Source organism: Rhodnius prolixus, unplaced genomic scaffold (genome assembly GCF_049639745.1).
Source record: "Rhodnius prolixus isolate KJV_2025 unplaced genomic scaffold, Rpr scaffold_5, whole genome shotgun sequence".
Classification (NCBI taxonomy): Eukaryota; Metazoa; Arthropoda; class Insecta; order Hemiptera; family Reduviidae; genus Rhodnius; species Rhodnius prolixus.
In genome coordinates, this window is record NW_027411624.1 from 24,357,032 (window position 1) to 24,377,190 (window position 20,159).

Consider the following 20,159-nt stretch of genomic DNA (forward strand, 5'->3'; position numbering starts at 1 on the left):
TCAACACGACATATTTCCATATCAACCATTTAATTAGGTTAACATTTTCTAATGGGATGGATTTTGTTCTGTGTTAATTTTCCTATCATGAGCAAATTAAATATAATTCAAAAAGATTTTGCGCCTTGAATGAGAGTTTTTGTTTTTCGTAATCATTAATGTTATCACTTTTTTTTAGAAATATGCACTTTCTCAAATATTTTCATGTGAACATAACTAACTTGGTTGTAATGTGTACCATATATTTTTGGTATACCACTTCTCCATAAATAAATGTCACCGCACGCCTCTGGTGACTTTGCTTATCCGTTTCTTTTGAGCAGTAATGTTCCATTGGAAATAAATACAATTAGGTATATTGAATTTCTCCATAAATATAAAAATAAAAATTAAATATTTCATAATACGTAGTTGAGTCATGATTAAGCCAGGTTTTCGAATTGATTAAAATAAAAGTTCATGGTAATTCTACTTAAGAATTGTTGATAAGATGGAAGAATTGTAATAATTATTAAATTACTGATTCAGGTCATTTACTACTTCCAGCTATTTCCGACTTTTTATTTCATTGCTGTTAATTTTCTTTTTTAATTTGATTTTACAGCCGTACATCTATAAGAAAAAGAAAAATCGAGTTCCCTGAGGTGTCCAACATAATTGGAATTGTGAAGGAATGAAAATGGATATAACGTCTAATGTAGGTAATTTTTTTTACAAAAGCGGTTACTTCTAAAATTTCTTCTACTCGATTACCAATCCTGAATTTTTCATCATAATATTTAACAGTTAAGTGGACTAAGCTCTTCAATCCACTTCAACAATATCCTGATTTATATTAACATTAAAGATATTAATGTATAGAATTTCATTTTTAAAATTCTATTGTAGGTATTGTAGGTTGTTTCTCGTCATATCACGCATGGAATAGAACTGGCGTAAAGATTTAGTCAAGCAATTTATTGGTAGTATTAAATGCGGAAAACATGTGAAGAAAACTTTTTAATTATTTCAGAAATTAAGTGCTTATAGGTACTGAAAGAAATAAAAACACCTCCATTTGCCTGGCAGTATATCTGCTTTCCAAAAATACAAAATTTACTTATGTAGAATGGTGGATGAATCCATGGTTAATGTAAAATGTCCTGAGGTAATATAAGTTTTAATGACATTGATCAGTTCCTGGGCAAGCTTGGATTAGTTCCACCTGTAATTAAAAATTATCTAGAAATAAGTGTACTACCTTGTCTTTGAAGAAAATGAGTATTAATATTTCCAGTTCTCTATGCTTTTGTTCGTTTCGTATAATTAGTAATCCCAACACGACACGCTTCACTTTTTTATTTCAGAGTGTTGTCTTTTAGAAGTTATCCGTACTTACATACGAAATGTTAAGCTCTGTGTTTGTGACATATTAAGGACATTGCGTTTTGTAAAATCTTGTTGTGTATATGTGGTTTAGCTTAAAAATTGAAGTAAATTCGTGAACTAAAAGTACAAATAAAATGAAATGTTAATTACTTACTTTGCAGGGATGGCGGCCATGTATAAAGCGACCCAGTACCGTTATGACTCTCTGCAACCACGATTTTCTTCATTCTGGAACAGGACCAAATCCTGGATTACTTTGATAAAAATGTTCTTACATGGTAGATCATTCGAGTGAAAATGAAAATACAATAACATTGAAAGATTCAGTGACGGAAGAAAGCTACGTATGATGCCATGATGATCAACTTCATAAAGAATGGACCAGTACCATTTAAAGTGTCTGTAGGAAAGAATATTTCTTATTTACTAAGGGCATTCGTTGTCGAACTTTAACTACTTGAGTAGTACTGTACTCTAATATCTTTACAATTAGGGAAAAAGGGCCTCATGAAATCATATTAAAAAAAATTATATATATTAATTTTAAAGCCAAAAAGTTGAATTAAATTAATGGAGGTCTAATCACTTCTTAACGTATGTTCTGTAGGCTAACAATAAGCAGACATTGAGTCGGCAGTAAGACTGAATTAATTAGAACCAAAAAGAGTTTTCTGTTCAATTATCAGAGAGTTTGGAAGTAGATTTGGTCGCTAAATAGTTCTCTGAAAGAAAATCACCTTCCTTTTCTCCAGACAAGATAATAAGGAAAATTTTATAAAAGAGGTTAAAAAATTCGATACTGATCGCTTATATACAGGGTGATCCATTTAAAATGCACCAATCACCAATAACTTTTTAGGAAAGCGGAATTTGGAAAAAAACCCACGAAGTAAACTATATGTTTTTTTTTGGTTTAGTTTTCAAATTTTCCACCTTCATTTTTTGCGGAGTTACGGCCAAAAATCCAATTGGGGTTTCATAAGGACCACTGGTTTTGCCAATGATTATGAAAACTACATAAAACACTGTGAAAAATGACGTTAATCCCGTTTCGATATCCCTCATATTAGTTGAGATATTTAAGATCAAAGTTACAATTTTATCTATTCATGAACGGTTTTCAATATTAATTTTCCACCAGAAATACACGTTTTGGGAGGTCCTCTGACTGCAAAAAATATTATTTGACTCTCAACAAAAATAATAAGAATTGAAGATTTTAAAAAGTGTAGTGTAATGTAATGGTTGTGAGTGAATCAGGATAAATTTGTTTTATCATCAAATAAAAGCAATCATCACATCATTTTAATGCACCCAGTATGCAAGACTCCTTGACCTATGATTACGGTAAGAATATCTTGCCAGGGAGTTGGTCTAGTGGTCAAGAGCGTGGCTTTGTAAGTGGGAGATCCCCAATTCGAATCCCGTGTATGCAGTCATTCTTATTACTTAAAGAATCATAATACTTTTTATAATAAAGTGTAGTCATACGCGGGATTCGAACTGGGAATCTCCCACTTACAAAGCCACGCTCTTGATCAGTAGACCAACATCCGCCTCTCCCTGGCAAGATATTCTTACCGTAATCATAGGTCAAGGAGTCTTACGTACGGGGTACATTAAAATAGTTACTTTTATTCGATGATAAAACAAATTTATCCTGATTCTCCCGTAACCATTACATTCTCTACATTCTTTAAAATCTTCAATTATTATTATTTTTGTTCTCTGCGTCAAACATTTTTTTGCAGTCAGAGGACCTCCTAAAACGTGTATTTCTGGTGGAAAAATTATATTGAACATCGTTCACGAATAGATAAAATTGTAACTTTGAACTTAAATATCTCAACTAATGTTAGGGATATCGAAACGGGATTAACGTCATTTTTCACAGTTTTTTATGTAGTTTTCATAATCATTGTTAAAAGTGGTCCTATGAAACCCCAATCGGGTTTTTGACCGTAACTCCGCAAAAAAATGAAGATACAACATCGGGAGTGGAAAATTTGAAAACTAAACCAAAAAAAAACATATAGTTTACTTCATGGGTTTTTCCGGAATTCCGCTTTCTTAAAAAGTTATTAGCGATTGGTGCGTTTTAAATGGATCACCCTGTGTAAAAAAAAAAAAAAAAACTGCTGCGCTTTAAAAAAATATGTTTTTTTGTGAACTCATTTCTGATTCAATGACTCAATACAAAACATGGTATTTTATTTTATTTTTTTAAATAAAATTATATGGCCTTCACTTGGGAAACCACAGTATATTTAAATAGCCATTTATTTGAACATCGTACTCATTTGATTTGAACATTTTTTCATAATTTTTTTTTTTTTTTTTGCGTTCTGTAATATGTGGAATAAGGTTTCCATTTAAAATGTTTGTAAAACATTAAAGATAAAGGATATTGCCAAGCAGTGCTTGTGTATCTCTCTATTATATTATAAAGTCTCCATATTATACATATATGTTATCTTTTTCCAATTTTTTAGAAAAGTTAGTACGTTAACTTACTACAAAGTTTATACAATAGCGGTAAATGTGAATTCTAGGAGAGCCCCGTACACCTTACTAACTGAAGAGTCAGTTTGACTAAATTCTACATGTTCCTTCTTGACATTATTTATTGGAATTTGTCTCTCTTTTTTTTTTTTTAGGTGTTAAACCTCACGCTGTAAGAAGGATATTTTTCCTTGGATATGCCAGGATTAAAAGAAAAAGGTAAAAATTTCCGTTGTTAAATACGATTAATCTTATCTAAAATTAAATAAATTTTAGGTATCTCGATAGTTTCATAATAGGTTTTTACTTACTCTTTATTTAGCGTTAGCAGACAAGTCACAAACAAAAACCTAAAATGAAAGATGGTATCCAAAAGGTTAAAAGAAAACCAAGTGTTTCTTTAAAGTAAAAATAGTTTATTATCAATCTCAATTGGTTGAAACTTACAACTAACCAGAACAGGTTTCGTCATCTAGTTTATCTATAATGACATGGTTTTACACTTCTTACAATAATGACTGCTTACAAAATTAAATTGACAATTATTTTAAATAAACTCTTTTGGTAATTTTTGTATGTAAACTAGAATGTAGTCCTAGAATTAATACCCATGGTGACCACCTTTACTGAACCCTCCTGCACTAAATCCACCAAAATGTCCACCACTTTCGAATCCTTCACTGCCACCTCCGAATCCGCCACCAAAGTGTCCAAATTCTTCGCCACCATCACCGCCAAATCCTTCATGATGTGACTTGTGAACATGTACATGATATGGAACTTTAATGGGAATTTTCACTGGCACTTTAAATGGATAAGGCACCACTTTTTCAACTGGATATGGTACGGGTTTTACTACTTTTACCGGAAATGGTTTCTCCACATGAACTGGAACGGGTTTCTCTACGGGTACTTTCACTGGGTAAGGTACGATCTTCTCCACTTTGTATGGTACTTCTTTTTCAACTTTAACGGGCACTGGATAGGGCTTCTCTACTGGAACTTTCACTGGATATGGTACTTTCTTCTCAACTGTGTAAGGAACCTTCTTTTCCACTTCTACTTTATAAGGTTTTGGTACATAAACTGGATATGGCTTGTCGACTGGTACTTTCACCGTGTACGGTACTTTCTTCACTACAGTGTATGGTTTTGGTACTGGGACTTTGACTTCGTAAGGCACTTTCTTCTCCACGTAAACTGTATATGGCTTGGGAACATATACAGGGTATGGTTTGTCAATTGGTACTTTAACTTTGTAAGGTACTTTCTTCTCGACGGGTACTTCAAATGGTACTGGTACCTTCTTTGTGACGGTGATGGTCTTCACTTTGTGGCTGTGATGTTCATCGTGGTGGTGAATATGAGGATGCTTTTCATGGTGATGGTGAAATTCATGCAGACCTTCTCCGCCTCCGAAACTTTCTAAATGATGTCCTTCTCCGCTTCCGAAATTTTCTAAATGGTGTTCTTCTCCGCCTCCGAAGCTTCCAAAATGGTGTCCTTCTCCGCCTCCGAAGCCTCCAAAATGGTGTCCTTCTTCACCTCCTATACCTTCATGATGATGTTCTTCTCCGCCTCCGAAACTTTCAAAATGGTGAACTCCTCCGTTTCCGAAACTTCCAAAATGTTGGCCTCCTCCACCTCCGAAACTTTCAAAATGTTGAACTCCTCCGCCTCCGAAATGTTTCAAATGTTGTCCTCCACCGCTTCCGAAACTTTCAAAATGTTGACCTCCTGCACTTCCGAAACTTTCAAACTTGTGTCCTCCTTCGCCACCAAAGCCACCAGAACTTTCTTCTCCTCCAAAACTTCCACTTTCAACTTTATGTTCTTCATTTTCATGAACTATATGCCTCTTTATCGGAACATTACCCGCAAATACTGCACTTAATATACTAAAGAAAAGTAGTAATACTTTCGATTCCATGCTGGTTTGCTACTGTACTCAGTGTAAGATGTTGCTGGTATATCTACTGTCCATCCCCACTAGAAATAAGAATGCACTTCCGACATTCACTGGAGCACACCGCCCCCATTAACATAAGGAATTAATCGTTGTTCTTAATATTTCGTAACAAGAACAATCTACATATTTTGATGCTATAATTAATTAATGTTATTCATTTAGGTCAACCATTTAAATCGAATTTCATCTACTTTTTTTTATGAATCTCAGAAATGATTACGTATTTCATTGGCGCATTATGGTTATACACTGAATTACATTAATAAGATTATTATACAAAAATTATTTTTTTAGCTTTAAATCATAAACATTTTTTAACGCAGCTTCAGTTAACTTTGACTTCATATACATATCTTACTTATCTTATCTGAAGATTAAATTAATCTGTTAACTTTATTTATTTTATTTTATTTATTTATTATATTTATTTATTTTTATTTTAAATGATGGATCAATAATCTAATTTGAAAAATTTGCTTCCCCCGCTACTCGTTCAATAATTTTGCTATAAGTTCATCTGCCACTCTGACACAAGACCTTACCAACAAAGTTGATATTTCTTAACGGTTGCTAAGACTGTTGCGGCGCCCAAGTCTGTTCTTCCTGATCTTATTTCTAGTCTCCCCTACTACATTTCACATCTCATCTCATTCGTCTCGTGTTGGTTCATTAGGTTGGTTTGTTAGGTCCAAAACTTACGCAAGTACGTTAAAATCGATAGAAAATATAGATTTTTAAATATAGGGATTTTTGCCTTTGATGAGATTAATTTTCTAAAACTTTAGGTTGAAAACATTTTCCTATCACACATATTCATTCTTTTACTTCTGCCACCATTTTTCCTGATCATTAAGATGGGCAATCAGGTATTTATTCTTGCTTATCCACTTGAAATCTTTTATTTCATTACTTAGATTCCTTAGCGCTTGTACGATTCCTTAGCTCGTATATATAGCCTTTTTTTCGCCAACATGCTAAATCCCTCATCTCGAAGATTCCTAAACCTAGTATGCAACTTTTTCATTTAATTTTGATATTTTTTAGTAACTTCATCCAGTATCAGATAGAAAGCAAATAAAAATGTTATGTTGTAAGAAAATTTGACAAAGTTGTGGCGTGAGAAAGTCGTATAAGTAGTATACCAGGTCTTTGTGAGCATGTAGCTAGTTGGCTAAGTAGACTACTACTAAGTAATAGTCTTTATTAAATTATAATCACATAAATATTACAAATTTAACATATTTACATCTAGACAATCACCTTGGTCATAGACCGTCAGTGGAGCAGTTGGCTAAGTAATTTCTTTAAGAAACTGCCAAAAGCCTAAAAGTTGCCTTCATTTTTTAGTAAATATATTGTTGCGTGGAACGACTATTCTATAACTTAAGTAAAAGTTGGTCACTGGATGTGATTGTTGTCTGTTAATAAGTATAGTCAGTAAATACAAAAACAAAAATCGTATGAGGGTTCTAATTTGATGTTTGGCAAAGGATTCCTCCCAGTATAACTTACGGTCTGTATAAATCATCTGTATAATAAGAGTTACAGATGTAATTGAAGTTCCAAATTTGAATTAAAAAACATTTGTTCAGAAGTGTTTTTTTGTTTTTTCTTAAAAAGAATATTTAGTTTTAACGACTTTTTTCTTTAAAGAGTATATTATATTATATTGTGAGTATTCACATCTCGAAGGATCGATGGCCAGGTTGTTTCTATAGCCTGTACTGTAAACACAAAACGGCCACAAAAATAAACAAAAAAACTAACAATATTTTATTTATTAGTATATATACATCGGGATTAATTTTCTTGTCGCGCCTCTAAAGTGTTGTTGAATCATAGTCTGTAGTTTCTCTTCCTTCTCTCTTAATCGATTCCTCAAAGTCTTTTCTTATCTCGATTCCTTTTTTACTTGACAGTGTCCTCGCTCAGTACCCACTCCAATCATAGATCTTCCATCACGTCTACTGTTTTCTTCTGTATTGTCATCCATTTAGGCTTATTCATTTATCTAAGTGAAATTTCGACTCTCTCTATTTTCACTAATGTATTAGTGGCGTTCTTAACTATCATTAGATAAATTTTGACCTTCGTTGATATTAATTAATTTAGGTCTCAATGCCATGAGTAGACCTAATTAGAAAAATATATAAATTTAGTTTACCAAAATTTGGTCTGCTACATTACATATTTATGCTTATTTAAATTTTCTCTAATTACGATTATATTATTCTAATTGTGAAATTATCCGCAACGCTATTTGTTGGAAAGCCTAACGCCCGTCACAGCTCCGCCAGATCAGTTTCGGTGATGCGAATTCAATTAGTAATATTTTTTTTTGTATTCGATGATTTGTATGCATAATTCTTTAACAATTTAGATTCATTGGCCACTCACTATCCTGTAGGTTAATTTGCATAAGTAATATTTGCTTGACTTCGCTTCATACTGGGAAGTTGTAGGCTTTCATTGATGTGTATCGAAGATATTCTTCTTTTAAAATTTGAATGTATCTTATTACCTTCCTTTACTCCTAATAGGAGGAAGTATTTCTGCAATACGGTCAGATTTACGGAGTCAAGATTTCACCGGAAATGTTTTTTTTTGGGGTACGATGAATATAAACAAGTTTTTTTGTCCTGCGCACGGCGTTGCTGTTGGTGTTTCGCGCGTGAATGAGTGTGAACAAAATAATTAAGAAAAGGAAAAGGCGAAAAAAACGCTAAACTCCTGTTTTTTTTAAAACATCATTTCCGAAATCCACAATTTGGAGCGCTACTTTTTACTGAAACGATTTTTTAATGTTGCTGCTTAAAAACTGATCTGACCTTGTACATTAGGGTTAACATTTTTAAGAAATATTACCCTTAAAAAATTTGTTTGTGGAGAATTTTAGGGAAGTATTAGATAATACTCTAAAGTGTTGCTGTAGATTCATGTACAATTCTACCAGGTATATAATGTTGAAATATTATTTCAAGTCTAAAGAATTAACAAAATTGGTAAGAAATGCTATTTTACGGTATAGATTTTTTTACATTTTAGGAAATTCTTCTGCAAATTCTCTTCCAAATTTTCTCTTAACTTCGTACAAGTAGACCTATAACTTTTTTTAGTTGAATTATTTTTTCTCAAAAAGTAAAAAAAAAATGGTTTATGGACAAAATAAAAATTTAAAAAATCTTGGAATTCTAACTTACTTACGAAAACCTCTCCTTTTTTTTGAACTGTACGCATATGTTTGATAAAAATTTTGTTGGGGTAAAATCCGTGAGATTGATAAGAAGGAAATAAAGATTTAAAAATGGGAGTTGCTCAGAATTGGCTTATGACCTTTTCTGGCCCTCTTTAACAGGGCACATTTACTGCTTGGCTAGGTACTATGTTCATCGTATAATTAATAACGCTTTCCTTGCTAAGCAATTTTCTTTCATGTCTAAAGTATACTTTTGTGGGAAGTACGGTAAAAAAAAAAAACAACACCTTTTTGAATGTTAAAAGTTTTAATTAAATTGCCAATTAGCATATCAAAGGTACATGACTTTTACTTCAAAAAAGAGTAACACATCAAAGTATTAAGTGAAATGAACTCTTTATTTAAAGAAAGAGAAAAAAAAAGTATTGGAAACCATTTATTTCGCATCAAGTCGCTTGTTTCTTCTGAAAGAGCTACGTGCTTCTTGTCCGTTAACCACCAGAAAAATACCGAAACAAAATCAAGAACATCTACCCTTAATTGATGATTTTGGGAGCATTGAGGTGCATATAAATTCAAACACAAATTTTGTTTCATCTTACCAACGTTTCGGTAAATCTATTATCATCTTCAGAGTAGTGTAAAATTTGTGGAGTCTAACTTTAAGCTACATCATCAAAACAGGTCAACACACCTCAATACTCCCAAAATTATCAATTAACAACGGTCGAAAACCAAAACTATCATCTATCCTCAATGTTGTTTTTTAAAACTCTTAGAAAAAGTCGATTACTCCTACCGCAAAATGATGGAGAGTACAAAATGGCTTTTAGCTGAAAAGGAAATGGTAGTATGACATCCCCAGAGATGAATTTTTGAAAAAGGTTTTTTTAAAAAAGTAGTCATTAACTAACTGTAAAGAACGTGTGCACCTTCATTTTACCTAGAGCCACTGATTAGGGCACATTTTACGGACTATGTCCGTGGAGCTCGGAGGCTCCACAGAACGTAGCCAACTTCTGCCAGATAAAATTCTCTTGCCCCAAATAAAATTAACCTTCATCGGACAGTGAATTGTGTAGAGGCTCCCAAGAATAGAAAATCTAAAACTATCGAGTCTGGATTTGAACTCGAAACTATCAGCTTACCATCACTTTACCAACTGAGCTGATACCTTCTTTCATTATTATTATTAATGGCCTAAATAAAATTTATTCATTCACATTTTTATGATTTTTCATCGACTTGTTTGTTTATGTGTTACAATATTTAAGTGCGATTCATTTTTATCAACATATGCATACTGTTAGAAAGTTAACTTTCATTAAATAACTTAATCTTAAATCTTAAAGAAATAAACATTCTAGCTGTTGCACCTGTTCTATTTATTCAAACATTATTATATTTAATAAATAATTTATGATACTCGTAATTTGAATAGATGAAATAGATTTATGATGAATTTCAAGTATGTAGAAGCATAGATAAATTAATTCAGACAGAGTAATTTAATCAGATAAATTATCCAAGAACTTCTTAGTAAAGTGTGCTGACCGCCAGGAAGGAATCCAAGAAAAGTAGAGCACGTGCAAATTAAGGAGAAGAGTACGTATTAAGTAAAGAAATAAACTGCAGATCCAGGAAGGTAGGGAATATCAGCAAATGATCTATTTTTATGTAACTCTGGTTGAGGAAGGTTGCATAAAGACAATTAGATGAGAATACAACGACAACTTTTGTCGTTCGGCGCATGACTGTGTAATCTCGTCGCTAGCAAGTAATTATTGTCAATATCCTTGAATACTGCCTCAACATCCTCTCTTCTCTTCCTTAAGTTAAGTTTTTATTCCGTTCAACTTGCTAGATGTATCCTTAATATTTGCAGCAGTTCCTTCTACATAGTTTCTAGTTATGTAAGATCTCACTAGTTATTTAGTGTTAAGTGCATTATAATATTTACTAGCATTATCATTACATTGGCAACATCATCTAAGAATGGCGAAAACAAGAACGGTGCCTAATCACCTACAATGGATTGTAAACGTCATTAGAACATTGTGCAATATGCTGTGCCGCTTTGTGAATAGCCAGGTTTAAAAAACTGTTATCCCTATTGTTGATGGTATATCATTCAAGCGAGCACAAGACTATGGATACCTCGTCATACGAGATATGGAAATTTTGGGCGACAATTGCGGTTGATTTTGTTTAAATTAAATGGTTGGGAGCACAGATAAGGAATAATCTCTCTGCAAGTATTGCAAAAGAAAAAGAGACCACATTAAGGCAGCCTATGGACATATCCTGTCACCATCAAGGAGGGAAATAACTATTTACTTCGTAAGAGTAATGCTCATGTAGCCGTTCAACTTGAGAAATATCCCTCAAGTTTTTTTATTAAAATAATCTATTTTGGGAACGGTGATCATTGAAAATTAGTTGTGTTAGCAACATAATTGCTATTAAAACAACTAAATCTTGGAATGCGGGTAATTAAGATAATTAATAATAGTTCGTACTGTCTAAAGAAATTAACAGTTTGCTGGGATCGAACAACTAACAATTAAAAGCGTGGTAAAGAAGAAAAGTTGAAGAAAATTATGTTGAATGATGCTGAACAAACCTAGAGTAGCAAGTACGTTTTATTTATAGTGTCGTTGGAAAAGGTTTTCTTTGTGAAGTAAACAGCACAAACTCACTCCTGGATGAAGAAGTAATATGTCGCCATCCCAACACCCCCACAAACTCAAACATGCTATTTCAAAGAAACTGAAAATAGACCCAAAGAGAAATGAAACTGCTCCATTCCTTGAGAGACAGATAGAATTTATTTTAAATATAAATGGTTTTTCGTATGTTACGAATTTTTTTATACGAATTCAACACTCGACTAACTTCTCTTGAAGCTCTACTTTTAGTCCCTTCAAACTTTAACTAGTGCATGTTTAATTAATTGTAAATTTTACATCGCTGACAAAGCTATATTTTAATCTAACGTAATAATTAAATGGCTTTTAATGCTGAAATAAGCAGAAATGAATCTCTAGAATTGCGAGTTGCTTTTATGGGAAGCTTATAAACTTGCTGTGATATACACCAAACTATTTTTTTTTTACACGATTTTGAAATAACACGGTTCACCAATAAGAACAAATGCCCTTTTTTACATGAATTTTTTGTACTTTCAAACTTTTTTTGTTCAAGGAAAATATATATCCTAAAAGGTCCTGTTTGCAAGAGCACTAAAGATCAGAGTATTAATTGGAAGTACTTCTGCTTACAACTCAGCTTGAGAAATATGAAAAGAGTATTTTACGTTGAGAGCTATTTTTAAATGTTTCATTTTCTTTTCAGTTACCCATTTTTACGGTTTACACCATCGGTCATATTCTCTTAATCCTCTTTCAAGAAATAAACGGAAAGGTGAAGTTTTTTAAAATTACAAAAAATGGAAAAATTTTAACATAAATTGATACTTCTCGATATAGATTTTTTCAAGTTCAAAATTTTAGCAACATTTTTATTTTGTCCATTACGTTATAAGTGCCAAGACATTACAATGGAAAAGAGAAACACCAATCTCCTCTCCCAGAAGGGCTGGAAAAATGTATTAAAACTGTCCGGTAGGACAGTTGTATAAGGGTTGATCATCAAAAACTGCAGGAAAAAGCGTAACGTTGAAAAACACCCAACTTTGACAATTTTTTTCTCTTTTTCTATAAAAGATAAAATTCCCAAATTTTCTTTATAATGTAGGGCAAACCCTCCTTTATAACTGTAATTTTTTTGCAACAACCTAGATCTGATAGATTTTGAGAAAAAAGTTGCCGAAAATGTGCAAAAACGGCATTTTCAAAAATTGTTGTTGTTCTTGTTCTTCTTCTTGTTGTTGTTGTTGTTGTTGTTGTTGTTACCTTTTTTGTAAACTGCGTAGCGCCTAAACGCGTGAACCGATTTTCATGAATGAGGTGTCATTCGATTCGGAATTTTATGTAGATGTGCCTTTTGGGGGTCTCGTCGCTGTACATCGAATGGGAGAGGAGTTAGCCCCCTTTATGTAAGCCCCCTCCAAAATTATTATTACTAATTACTCTGTAAATCTTGGCCCGATTTTGATAAAATTTGGTAGGATGATAGGGTTAGGGCTCCCCTACATAACATTAAAGCGACGATCTAATCTTACACTTGTTAAGGGGAAGTATAGCAATCGTTTCAAATTATCGACACGTGAACTGATTTTCATGAATAAAGTGTCATTCGAATCGAAATTTTGTACAGATTTGCATTTTAAAAGTCTCGACGCTACGCCTCATAAGGAGGGGAGTTTGCCCCACCCAAGTAAAGCCCTTTCTAAAACTATTATTACCAATATTTCCATAACGCTTAGTCCGATTTTGATAAAATTTAGCACGAAGAAGTGATTAAAGGTCCTCTACGTGGCAGTGAAGTGCCATCATGCTCTTACACCTACTAAGAGGAAGTCTTGCAACTGTTAAAATTATCAATGGGTGAACCGATTTACATCAATGAATTGTCGTTCGATTCAAAATCTTTGCCTTTTTGGGAGAAGTACTGTATTCGCAGTTTGTTTTTCTTACTCCTCTTAAAAGGAAGTACTGAAATCGCAGTTTAATTTTGCTAGTTACGTACAAATACCTTCCTATTTTATTCAAAACGCTTTCTCAAAAAAATTGTTATTGAGGATGGCAACTATAATCATTCTTTATAAAGATCTCTCCAGTGGTAGTTACAGTTCCGACTTAACACCTTTTCAGGTTATAATGATAGAATTGCTTATTCCAAATTTTAAACAAATCTGTAAAGCAGATATGTAACTTCGCAAAATAGACAAAAATGAAAATCTATCCAAAAGGTACAAAAATCTCCTTAACAAAAACTTACAGTTTTAAAAGTTAAGTATAAGGGTTGATTAAACGCCAAAAGGTACACAAATCAGCTAGTACCCAACATTTCATTCATGCTTAGTTCATATAATTTAAGTAATTTTGCTGCATTAACTTTTCCTTCACATTTTTTAGAATTTATTAGATATCACAGACCCTTATGCTGGCCAGTTCATTCATAATATTATTTTGTTATAATTATGATAAGATGTATATTATATCCGTTTTTAAATAGGTACTTTATTTTAACTCTATTCCGAATTATTCTTCGGATTTAGCTTTAATTTGCCCTTTATTCTGAGATGTCACATATATACGATATATGCAAAAGTAGAAAAAGACAAAGTTAGAGTCGGCTACTGTTTAAATTTGAATCACGGATTTAAAAGAATATTTCAGTCTTGAATTCGTCTTACCGAAATATTCGTGAGCACAAATAACACACAGTTAATAACAAGTAGATTATTCAACATTATTTATTCATTTCTCAATTATAATTTAATTTAGACCCCCTAATTTTACTTATAGTAAAATACTGGAATAATTAGATGTCCTAAACGTATGCATATCTCATTTATTTTATATTACATGTATACAACATTGTGGGAAGAACACCTAGATTGAGAATGTAATTGAAGAAAACCATATTATTTGCGATAAAGCCAGGTAATTATTACCTATTATTATAAACGTTTGACTACTACATAAAATAACAATTACTTTAATCGAAGAATGAACTTAAACAGACGATTTAAAAAAATAAATAAAATAAAATAAATAAATAAAATAAACAAAATCATTGATGTATGTTGATGTAAGCATTTTTTCAAAAAGTTTTTGAATTTTTTAACCTGTAATTAATAGTTTGATTATTATAGATTAATATTAATAGATATTAAAGTCAATTTACAGTGCTATAAAATTATACTTGTGGTTCGAAACATGAGTATCATAAGAATACCAAGTTTAAAGAAAGCCGTTAGAGCCATTTTTTTTTTTTTTACAAGTATTTAAAAGGGAAAAATCTATTCATTAATAGTTAGGTTGAGCGATTTTAATGATAGATAAATTTTAGCTTTCTGTGATAAAAAATTTTGTCATTTCAAAAAAAAAAGCTATATAGAATATTTGACCTGATTGCAGCACTTATTCTTATTTAAAGTAAATTTTAGAAAATATACTTATATATTTTTTATTATTTACTTGCTGACATGAAAGCTGATAATCGGATATCGTGCACTATTTGATCATGTTTTGCTGCTGAACAAAATATATGGACCGTACAGTGATTAAATAATTCAACCTCTTATCCACCCGTACACATGGCGTATGAATATATTTATCAGCTTATTGTAACTTGTTACAAAACAAGTAATAAACAAAAAGTTTATTTTAGGTTACTTGATCAATAAAAAACTTTCATAAAGAAAAAGTATTGTAAATTTACTAAAAAGTTCACGTAAAACAATATCATGAATAAAGCTTAATGCATTTATTCAACTTTATTCAAGAACTTTTATTGAATGTTTCATTGTATTAACATAAATCAAGTCGCTAGAGAACTGTAGATTCACCCAGTTTCTTCTTAATGAATAGAAATTATTTGAAGGTACATAGATATCTTGCATCCCCTCAAATGACAATGGAAACGCAAAGCACAGACAGGAAGCCAACAAACAAACAAAAAAAAAAAAAAAAAAGGTACATAGATCAAAAGTATTTAAATCTAAAGTTACAGAACTCCTCAGAATTTATTTATTATAATATAAATATAATACAACATATTGTTATTATTTATTACGTCTTCTCCAAATCGTTTTCTGTTTCCCATCTAAAAAGACGAAGTTGCACAGAAGATCTAACAATTCTTTCCTGTCAACACAAACGCTTTTCTTGTAGTACTTAAAAAATGTTCATAATTTGTGACTAAGAGTAAAATCATTTTGTGACAAACAATTTTTCGTTTGACTCAGAATCTTTTGTGTAAATAAATGTTTTCGCATAAAGGTCTTGTGACGAACTTGGAATTAAAAACAGATATCATATAAAGCTTGTCTTATACTTCTCATCTCCTTTTACCTCTTAGCACGAGTTAGTTTTTCCATTCATAACATACTTTTTACCACACATGACGTAACAGCTATTTCCCATGGAGAGAGAGAATTTTTTATTCAACTTCTTTTTAAGGATTCTATTTCCTTCTGTAGTAGATATTCGGTTAATCTTAAATTCTTTTGCGTTTCCATTGTCATTTGAGGGGATGCAAGATATCTGAAAGGGCTCCCTGAGGAATGTAAGTAAATTACAGGTAGCCCAGCGAGTGAATGAAGAATGAGACCAAAGGGATCTACTTTCCTTGGGATCATTCGAGTTTTAGAAAAGCAATTTAAGGAAAGACATAATGAATATTTTAAATATTTATGCCAAGCCTTTTATTGTTTAATATAGGAATTTTAGACAAGCTTTTAATACTTATTAATAAGCAGGTAGTCTGTACATTATGCTGAAGAGTCTGCTAACAGAAAAATATTACTTTGCATCTCTCCCCACAAGCCAATAATAAATGCTCTCGTAATAATATATATTTCAAATAAAAGTATTAAATCTATGAGATATGCAATTACTATCTACATTAAAAGAAAATCGTTGAAATAACGGTTGATAACATTTTATGTATGCTGAAGGTTGTAATTTTCACTGTAAGGTTCAGTCTTTCAACAGAGTAAACAACAATTATGCAGGTTTAAACCGTAGATATCGCTGTTTTAAACCAGAGTTCTTTGTAAGTTCTAGTTACAGATGCAATCTGAGCTTTAATTCGTTTAAAAAAAAATCAGCGTTTTTCTCAAATGTACAGAGCGCGCCGTAATTAAGTTTTGAGTCTATATTTTCAGTTTTCTGCGATTTGTGTTCTTAAAACGCTCAGCCGAAATTGCAACGCTCAATTAATCTTATTTCTTCTAACATGGTTGATTAAAGAAAAGTTAAATTGGAATTTTGGAATCGCACTCATTCTGGCTCACCTTTATGCTTTTTCTCTGTGACTCAGAGGTGGTGATTTATACATCCATAATTGTCTTTTTTTTTAAAGGGCAAGAATATAATTCATGACCAGAGGTGAGCTCAACAAGTCCCTATCTTGCAAATCTCTTTTCGTTCAACAGGCTACAAGTCAACAGGTTATTGTAAACTTTAATCTCAGCCATTTTTCCGATAAAAAGCTACCTTAAACTCGTTGAGAGAATCCAGCTCTTATACAGTCTGACAACGTCTAATCTTTTTCTTATCTTATCCCTAAAATTTATTCTAGTATGTTGATTACAAATTAATATGTAACCTAAATTATTCAAAAATTTAGTGTATAAATTTATTTCGTTCCCTGATAATACTTGAAATGTATATCATATTTACAAAATTTGATTAAAATACATCACTAAATGAAAAGTTCAAAATAAATGAAACTAGGAAAAAAATAAAATAAATATATACAGCGCGAAATATATATTTGGTATCTCTCTAATTATTAGTCACTATCTTTAATATGACAGGTAATCGTCCAGGGTATTTGTCACGAATGGGTTCTTTCGTATAGTGGAGGCTGAATGAAGCGTTATTATGTGTAGAAATTTGGGCTGAAGAGTTAGAATTCGTTGGGAATTGCTAAGCTTACCTGAACTTCAAATTTCTGACCCATATCTGATTTATAAATATTCATCAGTGGTTCTAGAGCAGTTATTTGGTTATTGTTGCAGGTAAGGATTCCAAGTGGGACGATTGCCCAAATACTGTCCCCAAGTATTTGCAATGGCAGCAGCTTAAAAGGATTCCGTTCCAGAGTATTGCAAGTACTACCGGTTATTTTAAAACTTATGTTTTTATATTTATATGTATACAAAGGATCTCAACTGGGGTTTTCCCCACAGTTAAACCTAATTTCGAAAAATGAAATGAATTATTTGTTTTCGTTTTATGTAATTGTGCTAAAAGAGCAACTACATTACAATTCCAGTACATAGCTGGAAGCTGTATATTTCGCAAATGATTGATTATTAAACATAATAAAGGTTTTACAAACTGTTCAGTTTATTCCACAATTTTAATCTTAAAAAAATGAATTTCCTTTTTACACTTCTAACTAGAAGGGATGATACTTGCAGCCCATATAATAATGAAAACTAACCAAGTACCCTAATAAAAAGTGGGTGGAGATTGGCGAGCTGATAGACCAGAGAAGCACAGAAAGAACTGACGGCATAATAAACGTATCTCCAGATAAAAGGGACTTGCTTCTGTTTGTATACACAATTTGTTTTACTTTTTCTATTTCGTCTCAAGAATTAGGTACTCCAGTTTTAATAAAGTATGAACCTACAAAGAGCTTGCTTTTCTTCTCTATTCTAAAAATAGAACTTCATGAACTTCCCTTCTTTTAATATGAAAATATAACATTTATGGTTAACGTATTCTATTGAGTTATAGTAACTCTTTACAATGGAAATATGCCTGTACATTTTAGGTGATTAATCCATGAGGGACAGAAATAATTGCTAATTTTAGCATGTTTCAATTTGTTTTGGACCAGCTTTTGACCTAGGAACTGTGAACTTTCAGGACTGTGAATTTTACTTAATAATCTGAATTTATTACATTTGAGTTTAATATAATTTAAAATAACATACATATATAGTTCTACAATAGTTTTAATGTCAAATAGACATCATAAATAAAATGATTAATATTCGTTTCAGGGTTATAACACAGGCTAAAGATGAGTATACCTTGATAGAAAACTTGTCAAAAAATAAAACAGACTGAAATTGGCTGTATTTCTTTTCCCCTAAATTACGAGTATTAAGGTATATTTTACATACACGTTTGTTACATAAAATTGTTTTTTAAGGAAGTTTTGACCGAAAAACTATACTAATGTTTAGAACTACATTTAGTTTTTCATCAGGGCTTAGAATTGTAATTAATGATTGTGTACATATTCTTGCCTTATATGGACACAACTTGTCGCCCATATTATTACTTATTAAGTAACCTATTCTAGTTGAGAATATTGAGAATCTGCATATAGTCGCCACTTTTCTTTGCCATTGCCTTGGTCTTAGTCAGTAACTGGTTTGATTCCCAAAAGTTGTCTTGTGAAGTTTTCTGCCCATGTCACGCTTCTCCATCCTTACGGTCTCTTCCCTGTGCATCTTGTCTCAAACGATTTTTTTTTGGCTATCTTTCAATTTCCATCCTGGACAAATGTCTGTACTTTCTTGAAATGATGGGCTCGCATTCCAGATTACTCCTGACGGTGATATTTTTCACTCAGTCCTTTTTTCTAACCCTAAGATACTTCTTAATGCGATGTATGCTTCTTTACTAAAGTACCTAGATCCACATACATGCGTTAAGTCAAGAGGATACGACCTGGAGTTCCTCTTAAATTTGGAATCATTCATTTCTCCCTCAGGGATGATGATGATTACTCCTAGGTATTTTTAGATGCCAGCTTGTTCCAATGATCTTTCTTTTATCTTTATATTGTGTTTCTATAATATTATTTATTGCACTCAAAACTATTGAACATCCTATTAGTGAATCAAAAGATTTGCATTAGTTTTGAGTACAATAAGTTTTATAGAATATGCACAAATATACATTAACTACGATAAAAAGCCCTGATGATGAACTAAATAAACTAACTTTCATTCAAGTTACTTAAAAAACAGTATCAATGAACAACTGATTAATTAAGAACTTCTATCATCTTACAAAAAATAATGTTGGTATTGGCGTAAATTATGTGTGGTTTGTACGAGTACTAGTATTAAATGCACATATTTTGTAAGTTGATAAATTATTTGCACCACAGAATATACAAAATGCCACTAAACGCCACATCCTGTGGTGATGTAGTTAGAACCATTGCTAGAATTCTTCATGAATGAGGATAGGGTCTGGTTTAAATACAAAGGAGATTTCGCCGTTTTAAGTGGCGTGGTGATTGAGGAAAATAGCAAAAAACGAGCAGATTTAGGATGACTGCAAAAGTTTAGTGAGGATATTAAAGAAATGGGAGTGGAGTAGAATGTACGCAAATTCATATAGCAATTGCATTTGTAAAAATAGCAGATATGCAAAAAAAACTGACCCACACTACTGTAGGATGAAGCTTTGAATAAAAAAATAAAATAAAATTTCAGATACATTCTAATCAATAGTT

At 31.9% G+C, this 20,159-nt stretch overlaps 3 protein-coding genes across 25 annotated transcripts in view; 1 reads left to right on the forward strand and 2 right to left on the reverse strand.

Moving 5' to 3' along the window:
• Positions 1-18,238, forward strand: part of LOC141458956 (uncharacterized) — a 59,596-nt gene extending 41,358 nt beyond the window's left edge. For 8 of the 22 annotated variants that reach the window (XR_012461295.1, XR_012461294.1, XR_012461297.1 and 5 more), the window contains 4 exons: positions 605-697; positions 1,530-1,766; positions 4,026-4,089; positions 17,692-18,031. The gene's annotated coding sequence lies outside the window, so the exon portion shown is untranslated. Of the gene's footprint in view, positions 1-604; positions 698-1,529; positions 1,767-4,025; positions 4,090-4,192; positions 4,329-7,186; positions 9,761-17,691; positions 18,039-18,096 lie in introns of those variants that run through there. The other 14 variants (XM_074137592.1, XM_074137591.1, XM_074137586.1 and 11 more) reach the window with 10 other exon arrangements.
• Positions 1-20,159, reverse strand: part of LOC141458953 (synaptotagmin-15-like) — a 147,155-nt gene that overhangs the window by 123,900 nt on the left and 3,096 nt on the right. For both annotated transcript variants that reach the window (XM_074137578.1, XM_074137579.1), the window contains exon 2: positions 1,523-1,596. In XM_074137578.1, coding sequence (XP_073993679.1) covers positions 1,523-1,595 — 73 coding nt within the window. In that variant the 5' untranslated portion in view covers position 1,596. The remainder of the gene's footprint in view (positions 1-1,522; positions 1,597-20,159) is intronic.
• Positions 4,208-6,813, reverse strand: LOC141458951 (uncharacterized). Its single transcript, XM_074137577.1, has one exon. It carries the CDS (start codon positions 5,798-5,800, stop codon positions 4,472-4,474), a length of 1,329 nt encoding a protein of 442 aa, XP_073993678.1. The 5' UTR covers positions 5,801-6,813; the 3' UTR covers positions 4,208-4,471.